At 41.2% G+C, this 12,569-nt stretch overlaps 1 protein-coding gene across 1 annotated transcript in view; it reads left to right on the plus strand.

Annotated features, from left to right (window-relative positions):
- SCRN1 (secernin 1) overlaps positions 1–12,569 on the plus strand; it is a 29,478-nt gene that overhangs the window by 7,433 nt on the left and 9,476 nt on the right. The window contains exons 2-5 of the mRNA XM_083405081.1: positions 4,666–4,825; positions 6,327–6,508; positions 9,424–9,626; positions 12,298–12,492. Coding sequence (XP_083261207.1) covers positions 4,667–4,825; positions 6,327–6,508; positions 9,424–9,626; positions 12,298–12,492 — 739 coding nt within the window. The 5' untranslated portion in view covers position 4,666. The remainder of the gene's footprint in view (positions 1–4,665; positions 4,826–6,326; positions 6,509–9,423; positions 9,627–12,297; positions 12,493–12,569) is intronic.

Raw genomic sequence — 12,569 nt, forward strand, 5'->3', positions numbered from 1 at the left:
ATTCAAACCACCAACCTTCTGATCAGCAAGCCCAAGGCTCTGAGGTTTAGACCACAGCGCCTTTTTATGCAGTTCCCAGAGGATTCCAGACTATCTCTGCATTGGGTCACCCTATAGTGAGAGTGGAGCTGAAGAATGGTGAGCGTGGCAGAGTTGGTAGAGCATGAGATTCTTAACCTTAGGGTCGTGGGTTTGAGCCCCGTTTTGGACAAAAGATACATGTATTGCAGGGACTAGATGACCCTTGTGGTCCCTTCCGACTCTACAGTTCTGTGATTCTGTCTGAATCGGGGCCTGTGTATTTACAAAGATAGTCGATATGTATTACTGTGCACAAGAAGATCCCTTTAGAATGTGGAGATTCTGAATCTCTTTTCTAGAGCATTTGGGGTTGGCAACCATAGATGCATTAAGAATTCAAGTCACTTTGAAATATTCATATTTAATAAAGAAAATGGTAACCCAGTCGTACTATTTATACTTGCATTTTGCCTGAAGGGGAATGTAAGAGGTAGCAGAGCTGTGATTTATTGTTTCATCATGCAGGCTTTTCTCCCAGCAGAAATGTCCCCACCTGCCTTAAGTTCTTTTAATAGGAAAAATGAGTCTCCTTTGAACAAATGCTTTCCTGCAATGCTTATGCCTTTTGCTACTGCTCAAGAAACATGAACAGAGGATACTGATAAGGGAAAAAAGCCTTCCGTATAACCCAAGCCATTTATACCAGCATATGGTTCTTAACTAATTAGTCTAGGTTTGTTTTGAATATGCATGCCTGAATGTTCCCCAACGTGTAGCAGGTAGTAAGGAGCAACTCGAGGTTGTTTCATGGAAACAAAGGGCACCAAATTAGAAAAGCAAGTGGAAAAAGTGTTTAAAGACCACCCTCCCATTCAGTCCAGTAAGCAATTGTTCACATTGCAAAGCAAGACTGGCTTTTCCCACACTTGGTTAGGCTTTTTGTGGGCTGTTTCCTAGTGACTGTATTTGCACCAGAAGCTAATGGCTCTAGCCATCTGAAACAAAAGGCAATTTGGTAGACAAAACCCCAGCTCTCCCACCCACCTCCTCTCCTTGCAATCTCATTGTTTCGGCACAAACCATTGCAAAGTATTGACCTATTTCCCGGGCTAAAAATGTGTGCTGATTTTACCAGCCCTGCCTGCACATCTTTCAGCGTATAATGGAAGCAGACTAAACACGCTCTAATTAAAAGTCATTAGAGCTGAGAATTAGACACTTTTAATATACATATGAACAACCTGAGAAGCATCACAAGGGGTTGTCGACTTGCCAAGTCTCACAGCGTACCTTGTGCTTGTCACAAGTCAGAGAATGCAGCCTTGCATTCATGCAGATATATGCATAAAGGAAAGAAAGAAAAATAAAACTTTGCTTCCCATAATAGCAGTCCTTAGTTCATGCTATGGCTGGCAAGTCACAAGTCCCGGAGACAGCCCTGAGTATCTGTACAGATGAGCTCTTGACGGCGGTTCTTATTTTAATAAATAAATAAATTTCCCCCCATTTAGGCTCACTGAAATGTCTTACAAAGAATTCATTTTACATGTTAATCAAAGCTATTTACTCTTCGGCATACCAGCCTATTTTAAGCACATTGGCATAGTAACTGAAAAGGCATTAGCTGCACAAACAGCAGCAAAAATAGCAGCACACAGTCGAATTCCCTTGAGATTAATTTTCATCAAGAAGCACTAGCCGGTGAGAAATCACTTGAAAGTTGTCACTTCAGGTAGTCGCAAGGGAATTGGATATTGCATTCTGACCATTGTCTTGTCTGATAAGATCTATATCAAAGCAACCTGCTAAAATTGTGTCTTGGAGCTAATTAACTGTGCATGAATAATACAGTTCAGCTCTCCTGGGATTTTTGAAAGATGTATCCGTCTCCTCATTCTGTGGATTTATGCCTTTTGAGACAAGGGATATACTCGCAAGCAGCATACCCATCAAGCTTTTAAAAAGTGAGTGATGCTTTGTATTGTACTCAATGAGAAATTTGTGGCTGGGGAAACACAGCTTCTCTAGCTGTTGCAATAACACTAGAGGAATCAGCATCCATCCCAGTGGTGAATGTCATAGTCCGCATCCTTGCTGTGTGAGCTGAGGCCATTTTTATTTATGTTGGACCAGAGGCTGGAAGCTTGCTCTGTGATGGCACTAGCTCATAGAGCAAATTCTATTAAATGGCATGGCCAACGCAAGGAACTTGGTAAGGATTCCTCCCCCCCCTGCGCCCCTACTTAACGTGTCACTGAAATGTAAAAGTGCATCAAATAATTGGTGATGTTGGAATATAGTTAAACGCTGAATTGTGTGTTGTGTTTGTGTGAAGACAATGAAGAGGCCAACCTATTTGGTCAAAGGCCCACTTTGAATATCATGCCAGGCTAAACTTAGAGCCCCCAAAATGTGTTTTTTTGCTAACAGACACGAGCAAATAAGTTGGAACTCCATTTCTGCTTTCAGATTCCTTTTGCTCAGCATTCTGACTACAGTCATACCTCGGGATAAATATGCTTCAGGATAAGTTTTCGGGTTGCGCTCCGCGGCGACCCGGAAGTAACGGAGCGCGTTACTTCCGGGTTTTACTGCTTGCGTATACACAGGCTGTCAAAATGATGTCATGCACATGCTCGGAAGTGGCGAAACGCGACAAGCACAGACGCTCAGTCGCGTCTTATGTTCTATTCAGGATGCGAATGGGGCTCCGGAACGGATCCCGTTCGCATCCCGAGGTACCACTGTATAGCGTAGTAACCTTCAGAGGCAGAGACTGGACAGAATTATGTTTCTGGCCCACCTGCTAAACATTAAGATCTGCCTCAAAGGCTGCCTCTCAGACGCTGCCATCTGAGGCAGGACACCCTCCGTGGTGGCACCCCAACTTTTGAATCGTCTCCTCAGGGATGCCCGCCTTACAGTTCATTAGATACCTTTTTGGCTACTGGTGAATACATTTTTATTCACTCAGGCTTTTATTGATTTTTTTAAAACATGGCTTTTATTTTGCTTGCTTTGCTTTTGTTTCATTTTTAATTGTATTAGTACCAATTTGAATATTGGCTCAAATTAATGTAATTGCTCTGAGATGCTTTGAAGTGTGATAGATAAATAACCGGTTGCCCTTTCAGACATTGTACCAAACTACGGTTTGCAGCCCACTTTGACCCAAAGTGTCTTATTCTTGTTGTCTTTTATTTACTATGAAAGACATTGTTATAAACCATCTTTCTGGGACACAGCCTATTCAAGGCAGCTTCCAACAATACATAAGGCATAATAAATTTAAAACCCAAAAATACAAGCATTAATAAATAATAGTATCTAGTGGTAAAATCAAAACCCAGCCCAGAAAAATCCTAAAACTTCAGGAACAGTTAAAGATATAACGCCATCAAAAATACCAACACCCCAATTGCAGTCTTTAAATGATGAGAACACAGCAACAAATGGGTATGTTTTTGAGGATTTCAATCATTAAGCATGATTTCTTGCCACAAGTTTGGAGTTCTCAGGTTCCACCACCAATGGCAGCTGGTTGCAAATCATGATTTGACATGATGTGTGAACTGAGCCAAAATATTGGTCCAGAGTTTTGTGGCAGTTGGTCACTAATAGCACAAGATGTGTCGGGTATTCTCCAATTATTTAAGACAATTCTCTGTTGAGGAAGTTAAGACAGTAAAAGAACTAACACACAGCTTTCTGCTAATGTATATCCAATTAGGGCTGCAGACGTTAATTAATGGAAACAAGTAGACTTAAGTGCATTAAAGCGTCAGTCAGTTAATTGGTGGGGCTGAGATTATAAGAGAACACCAGTTATTTTTCCAAATAACCTTGTCTCAGGTGTAGCATGTTTGTGGTACTTAAAAATCCTTGCCTATCTCTCTGCTAAAACATTTGAGTTAGGAAGTACATTTTACCTGGCTATACTGTACCTGGCTATAGTTGTTTGTAAGAGAAAATAATCTATTTTAATTATTCAAGCAGATCCCACTATTCTTTCCACTAATTCTTCCATCATTCTCCTTTCACACTCAAAAGACTTTGTTTACTGAGCTGCAGTAAGTCTATTTTGGATGACTTTCTTTCATTAAAATGGGATTATTTAGCTGGTGAGACAAGAATAGCAACCAGACAAATGCCAGTTTGGTCAAGTTAACCAATTTGGGGAGAGTCTGTAGCTCAGTGGGAGAGCAAATCCTTTGTGTATCTTGGAGATCCCATGTTTAATCCTGGCATCACCACTTAAAAGAATCAGGTGATGGGAAAGGCCTTTCTCTGCCTAATACCCCAAAGAGCTGCTTGTCAGACAGCAAATGCAATACTGGGGTAGCTGTCGGGCCGGCCCTATCATTAGGCATGGTGAAGAGATAACGTGTCTTGTAAAGAGGCGGAAAATTGTTCTTTCTTATTCTGTTTTTTGCTGCCAGCAAGAGGGGTGATTGTGGGATTTTCTGCTTCGGGGGTCAAAATAACTTGATCAACCTTGGGCACAATGCCCTGTGAGAAAGGCTCGATTTTACTGCATCGCTTCAGGCAGCAAAATGTTTTGGACCAGCCCTGGCTAAATGGAGAAATAAAATGGCCTGGAATAAGGCAGTTTCTTATGATCCTAAAATGTCCCTTTTTCTCTAGGATGGCTCTGGCACCTCCCAGTTACTGTTTTGTTGCGTTCCCACCACACACTAAAGATGGCCTTGTAGTCATTGGGAAAAATTCTGCACGGCCCAGGGACGAGGTACAGGAAATAGTTTATTTTGCTGCTGCTACTCATGATCCAGGATGCAAAGTTGAGGTAAACAGCTTTATTTTGTGCTTAATTTGTGGGTTTGACAAAGGGCATGTTTGTCAGATGTGACATATAGACTCTCACGGTCAATATTGTAAAATGGCATGTTGCTCTGTTCTCTTTCTCCTGTTCTCACCTTTGGATCCATTTACCTGATAGTGAAAATTTATACATCAATTGAAAGCCGGAATCTTAAAATAAGCCTGCTATCTTTGGCTCACAAATACCTTGGAGTTATCCAAGTCACTTTCCTTTTGTTTTCATAATGAAGAGCACTGACCAATCTCTTTTTTCTGTGCTTTGAATCCAGGCACTGCCAGTCTAACAGCAGCTGGGTCAAATTGCAGTTTATACAACAAAGACTTTAGTCAGAAAAATGGCATATTCTGCTTTCTGATGAACGATTATTTCAGAATCTACAGAAACAGAGATACACATACTCTTGCTTTTCTGCTCCCCTTATGAAGTCTTTTTCCCCCTGAGGACTGACATATTTTTGAACATACACTATATACTTTCATTAGAGAGAGAACCTGCTTATCATAACCAGCTGCGTATTTGATATAAAACATCTGCCATAAAATCAAATGGATTTTTCTCTCCTAATGCTAGAAATTCATGCATCACTCCTCTACCAGTACATGTTGAAATCCAATGGAAAGTGACATGTTTGGTCTTTAAAAATATTTAATATCAACTGCCTGTGTTTTATTTTTGTCCAGTATCTTTTGTGTATTCATGGTCAGTTTTGCAGCTAGAATTAGGTAACCTTTGGGGCTGTTGAGAGATCCTTTAGGATACACTGTCTAAAACAAGTTTGTATATCTGAAGGAGCGTCTCCACCCCCATCGTTCTGCCCGGACACTGAGGTCCAGCTCTGAGGGGCTTCTGGCGGTTCCCTCACTGCGAGAGGCCAAGTTACAGGGAACCAGGCAGAGGGCCTTCTCGGTAGTGGCGCCCACCCTGTGGAACGCCCTCCCATCAGATGTCAAAGCGATAAACAACTACCGTATTTTTTGCTCTATAAGACTCACTTTTTCCCTCCTAAAAAGTAAGGGGAAATGTGTGTGCGTCTTATGGAGCGAATGCAGGCTGCGCAGCGATCCCTCTTGCTGTTCTGGCTTCTGGGATTCAGAATATGTTTTTCTTGTTTTCCTCCTCCAAAAACTAGGTGCGTCTTGTGATCTGGTGCGTCTTATAGAGCGAAAAATACGGTACTTGACATTCAGAAGACATCTGAAGGCAGCCCTGTTCAGGGAAGTTTTTAATATGTGACATTTTAGTGTATTTTTTATCTTTGTTGGAAGCCGCCCAGAGTGGCTGCAGAAACCCAGCCAGATGGGCGGGGTACAAATAATAAATTATTATTATTATTATTATATGTAAGTTGCCACTGTGGCAAGTAAAAATCTTTCTGTGGCGACATGTCAATATGATAACACTGTACTTTCTTTGGAGAAATGTAATCTGATTCAGTGAGGCCTTGTCTCCCTCTCCCCCACTGCAGTGCACATACATTGAGATTGACCAGGTACCCAAGACCAACGCTGTTGCTCTGAGCAGACCTTCCTGGCTTTGGGGCGCAGAAATGGGGGCAAATGAACATGGAGTCTTCATTACCAATGAAGCCATTATCACCAAAGAACCAGCCTCGGAAACTGAAGCTCTCCTAGGAATGGATCTTGTCAGGTGGGTGATCAGGGTGGATAAAAATCAAATATTTTAATTTTTTTAAAAGGATTTGAAAATTTAAATCGGTTTCTTTTTATATTTAAATTGGATTTTTAAAATAAAATTCTTTTGGAGGAAAAATCTTTCTAAATATAGTTTTCTATTTAAATTACATTATAGCCCAAAGGCTATTCATCAGGAAATAAGGATTTGTTTTAAGTTTTTCATGTGTTCTAAAAGTCAGTCTAAGTGTTTTAATTGTTTAATCACATCAGTTAACAAACATGGATACATATGCCATAATGTTATTGTTTTAGTTCAATAAATTGTTATTAAGGAAATGATTGTGTTTTCCCTTCCAATAAAGTACAGCAGAAAAGTTGTCCAAATATAAACAGTTATGTAGTTCTAATAGCATAACCAAATCAGTAATTTTTGATATAACTGTAAAAACTACTCTGAAAATTTATTATTCCAAAAATGAAACCTTCATCTGGTTATGGTATTAAGGTTATGCCAGCAAGAATCAGTCTTTTAAATCAAGTCTTACCGACTAGTGATTTAAATTGATTTGATTTAAATCAAATCCACCCCGTGGGTGATTAACAACCACATTGTGGATGGGTTGTGTAGCCTGATAAGTGTTCTGAGCAATGAATCAGCTGTTCGAAATATCAGCAGAAAAGCAAACCCTCCTCTTGGTAACATCACTGTTTTGGTCCACATATGGATAACACTGTGCGCTTTTAGACATGAAGTACAATGCAAGTGTTTCTTTTCATCTTTGATACATGAACTGCCATGTCTCTGTGCCTTTTAGAATCGTATGTGATGTATTCTTTGGGCTTGAAGCTCTGGGAATGGCGAGCACGGTACACAAACTTTAAAGTAATAATTGGGCACTCTTTATTTTAAAAAAATGGTTTGCCGATCTGCCAAGATGCAGAAAGTCGGAATACAACCTAGTGTGCTTTTAAAAGCAGCAGTTGCTTTGTAAATCGGCTCAGCCCATGAGCTTCATTTTAGTCTTCATTTTCAGAACAGCCTACTGTGACTTAGAATTCTTGCTTGTGTGCTTCAAGGCGGGGAGGTGGGGGAACGGGGACTCTGGAATAATTAAATCATTGTCAGGCATACTGCATCTCATGCATTCCAATGGAAAACCCGTTCACTCAAGTGCTGACGAACGAGCTCCAGAAAATCGTTTTATTCTAGCCCATCTTGATTGACATGGTTCCTCTGGCCAGTCTTGTTTGTATAGTACAGCGAGATTAGCTTAATGTCAGTAAGAACTATTATGGCTGGAAAAGAGATACTAAGAAGGAAAGGGTGGAAAAGAAATGAGATTGGCTTCCATGCTAGAAACTGCAATAGGGCTATAGGCTGTTGTTGGAAATAATAATAATAATAATAATAATAATAATAATAATAATAATAATAATTTTATTATTAATATGCCACCCATCTAATTGGGTTGCCCCAGTCATTCTGGGCAGTTCCCAACAAAATATTAAAAACACAGTAAACCAACAGCCATTAAAAACTTTTCAGAACAGGTCTGCCTTCAGATGTCTTCTGAAAGTCAAATAGTTGTTTATCTGTTTGACATCTGACAAGCTGTCAAGCAAGACTGCTAAGCAAGCTGATTGGATCTGCCTGATTCTCTCTTTTTGCATGAACTCTCCCCGTTGCAAGCAGGTCTCAAGCATGCAGGTCTTATAACTGTCCTTGCAAGATTTGAATCCTCCTTTGGGAAAACACAGTTGTATCCCGTTCAGTTTAGTTAGAAGATCAATTCATCACATGACTGATTAGAAGTATATTTAATAAGCTGGGTTTGGTTTTTTTACATTAAGCTCCTCTTTTCCATTCTTCAACCAATGCAGATTTCTACGCTGGAATCTTCTTTTATCTGCCCACTTTGTTATGAACAGGAGGCACTTTTATTATTCACAAATCCATTTTGCTTTTCGAACTTAAAAACAGCAGGAGACTGGCAGTCACTGACTTTAATGGGAATAAATCGGCTTATATCCAAATACTCCAGCATGAATGGGTTCTGGGATTAATTCCCTAATGGCAACAGCAGACCAATACTAATCAAAATTATGGGTGTTTGAAATGTAACTTTCTAATAAGAGTTTGCTTTGGTCCTTACTAAAGGAGCTAATTTTAATTAGGTTATAGAAGGCAGGGTGAGGTATAATAATGCTAATAATAATTTATACCCCACCCATCTGGCTGGGTTTCCCCAGCTACTCTGGGCGGCTTCCAACCAACTATTAAAAACACAATACAGCATTGGTTCCCTGTAACTTCACTTCTCACAGGGAGGGAACTGCCAGAAGGCCCTCGGTGCTGGACCTCAGTGTCCGGGCTGAATGATGGGGGTGAAGACACTCCTTCAGGTATACAGGGCCGAGGTTAAGTTATGACCATCAGACGTTCCAGTTCCCTTATTTCACCCTGTGACAATTCCTCTGAATTTTCCAGCTACGTAGGAATGTTATCTGCTAACATTCTGTTTTGATTTAGTAAATTGGTGGTGGGACAGGGCAAAATGTATGCGGCGGGAAAGTAAACGGTGTTTCTGTGCGCTCTGGTTTCCATCACTGTGTCCCGTTGCACCAGAAGCAGTTTAGTCATGCTGGCCACATGGCCCAGAAACTGTGGACAAAGGCCAGCTCCCTCGGCCTGAAAGCGAGATGAGCACCGCACCCCATAGTTGCCTTTGACTAGACTTAACCGTCCAGGGGTCCTTTACCTTTTAATGGGGCTTTGGGAGTCGGGTTCATGATTGCTTAACCAAATGATGATCTTGTTCTAGATTTTGTTTTATCGTTTGGCAGGCTGGTAAGCTTGCTTTGACATGGCCTTCCATTGTTGCTGTAGTTGAGTTGCTTCTTCCCCACCTCCTTTGGTTCCCTCCCCAGGCTTGGTCTAGAAAGGGGTGGAACAGCTAAAGAAGCCTTGGATGTCATTGTCTCTCTGTTGGAAGAGCATGGCCAAGGAGGCAATTATTACGAAGATGGGAGTGTATGCCATGCTTTCCAGACTGCGTATCTGATAGTGGACAGAAAAGAAGCTTGGGTCTTGGAGACTGTTGGGAAACACTGGGCAGCAGAGAACATTACAGGTCCGTTGTAATTTTTATCCCAACCTGCTATTTATGAGGAAGCGATTGAGTACATGAACATTTGCCATGGCAATGATGAGTTGTTCATGAATGAATTTCCTATTTCCATTTAATGTTTGTTCCTGCTTTCCAGATTGTAATGGTAGTATGTCATTTAAAGCAGGTTTTGTGTTGTTGTTTTTAATTGTCAACCTTAAGGACAATTTCTTGAAGTTTCTAACATATTGGCTTGGTTGAATTTTATGTCAGGATTCAGAAAGCTTTTTCTGCATTAGGAAATCTGTTTCTGCCTGTGTGGCGTTTTGTTTTTCTCACTCAAGCAGAAATAACAGTTGATTGACCAAAGATCTTTTCTATCTGCAGGTCTTGTTCTCCCATTCAAGGTTAATTGTGCACATTACTTTCACATCTGTCCCTTGAAATTGTGGCTCTCTGACTTGCTGACATTTTCATGTCAGCTTCAGATTGTCGCTGACATTCACTGAACCTTTAAAATGGTGCACCATCAAATTTAAGTCTCCCACGCGCAAATTTGTTCCGGCTTGTAAGTTTACATAGAAATCATTTTTAAGTTTTAAGACAAATTGTGCAACTGGCCTTATCCAAACCCCTTTTTGCTCAGTTCTTCGTATACTCTCTCATGCTCATATGGAGCCTCTACAGCAGGCTTCTTCAAACTCAGCCCTCCAGATGTTTTGAGACTACAGTTCCCATCATCTCTGACCACTGGTCCTGTTAGCTAGGGATCATGGGAGTTGTAGGCCAAAACATCTGGAGGGCTGCAGGTTGGGGGTGCCTGTTTTAATGGCTGGCACTTTTTTGCGCACACAGTAATGTGAGCACTTCCACTGAAAGGAAGGTGGACTTGCTCTGTTTGCACATAGGGCTGTATCTGATCATAGTCCTTGGCCAGCATGCTAACAGGGCAATCCTCATCATGCCTACTCAGAAACAAGTCTTGTGGAATTCAGTGGGGCTCACTTATAGGTAAGTGTGGATAGGATTGCTGCATTGATCTCCAGTTTAAAATGATTGTGTGGCAGCTGTTGGGAAAGACCTCTAGTTGAGACCCTTGGAGAACTACCTCCAGCCACAGTAGATAATACTTGGCTTGATGGACAAATACTCTGACTTCCTTTAAATAAGGCAGCTTTCTGCATTCCTGTGACACCACAGGTGTAAGGTAGACTTCATATTTTGCTCTCGAGTCCATTTTTCTAGTAAGTTAATTTTGGTGACACTATATGGTCTTATACAGAAAGAGACAAGTGTTCTCTTGTATCTGTCCTAGAAAAGGGAAATAATAATAATAATAATAATAATAATAATAATAATAATAATAATAATTTATTATTTATACCCCGCCCATCTGGCTGGGCTTCTCCAGCCACTCTGCGTGGCTTCCAACCAAATATTAAAATACAGTAATACATCAAACATTAAAAGCTTCCTTAAATAGGGCTGCCTTCAGATGTCTACTAAAAGTTTGGTGGTAGTTGTTCTCTTTGACATCTGGTGGGAGGGCGTTCCACAGGATGGGTGCCACTACCTAGAAGGCCCTCTGCCTGGTTCCCTGTAACTTGGCTTCTCACAGTGAGGGAACCACCAGAAGGCCCTCGGCGCTGGACCTCAGTGTCCAGGTAGAATGATGGGAGTGGAGATGCTCCTTCAGATATACTGGACCGAGGCCATTTAGGGTTTTAAAGGTCAGCACCAACACTTTGAATTGTGCTCGGAAACGTACCGGGAGTCAATGTAGGTCTTTCAAGACCGGCGTTATGTGGTCTCTGCATCCGCTCCCAGTCACCAGTCTAGCTGCCGCCTTCTGGATTAGTTATAGTTTCTGGGTCACCTTCAAAGGTAGCCCCATGTAGAGCGCATTGCAGTAGTCCAAACGGGAGATAACCAGAGCATGCGCTACTCTGGCGAGGCAGTCTGCAGGCAGATAGGGTCTCAGCCTGCGTACCAGATGGAGCTGGACACAGAATTGACCTGTGCCTCAACCCAAAGATATGTCTTAGAAAAGCGATATGCACCAATTATTTGGACTGCACCAACACAGATACATGTTGGTAATTATTTCTGTAGGTTTCCCTTGTGAGTTTGTTGCACAGAGGTGGTCCTTGTCTCTTTTAAGATCCCTTTGGGGGAGGTTGGGAAGATAACCACTGCACTTTCCTGCTCCACTGGGTAGAAGGAAGACCTCATGCTGCATTGAATGATCATCTCTGCATCATGAAAGGCAGTGTATTGGTTCACAGAGCTAATGGGCTTACGGATGGAGAGGAGCTACTTCTTTCCTGCTCTTGTCCCCTACATTAGCATATTGCATTTGAAGCGAACTATGTTAGTTCCAGTTGAAATAAATAAAACTTCAGCTCAACTAAGTCATGACTAACTTGGCTCATTGACTTAGTCTGGATCCAGGCCTCTGTCTTTTGTAAGACTGACGATCAGGTGTGATGATGCCTGATTCACTCTGCACATTATTTACAAATAATCCTCAAAAGTATTTGACTGGGAATGGTGATCCCAACGGAAATGAATTTTGCCACCCGCTTTTCGTGATCTCTGCATGGCTAATTGATTGATATTGCACGATGTAAAATAGATTCAGCTTAAATTTGCATTTAATGAATGATAATAGAATAAATGATTTTTTTTTCCATAGAGGGAGTCAAGTGCATTTGCAACCAACTTTCCTTAACTACAAAGATTGATGCAGAGCATCCTGAGCTTAGAAGTTATGCGGAAAGTCAAGGGTGGTGGACTGCAGATACAGAGTTCAACTTTTCTCAAGTATTTTCTCAGGCTGATAACCATTCAGATTGCTGTTTGGTGAAGGAGAGCCTAGAGAAGCAAGAAGGTACGTAGAAAATCCACCACTACTCCACTTTTGATACATGATTTTTTAGCCAAAATCATGAACTGAGTTTTGAAAAT

This window comes from Podarcis tiliguerta (assembly GCF_965153285.1).
Source record: "Podarcis tiliguerta genome assembly, chromosome: 12".
Classification (NCBI taxonomy): Eukaryota; Metazoa; Chordata; class Lepidosauria; order Squamata; family Lacertidae; genus Podarcis; species Podarcis tiliguerta.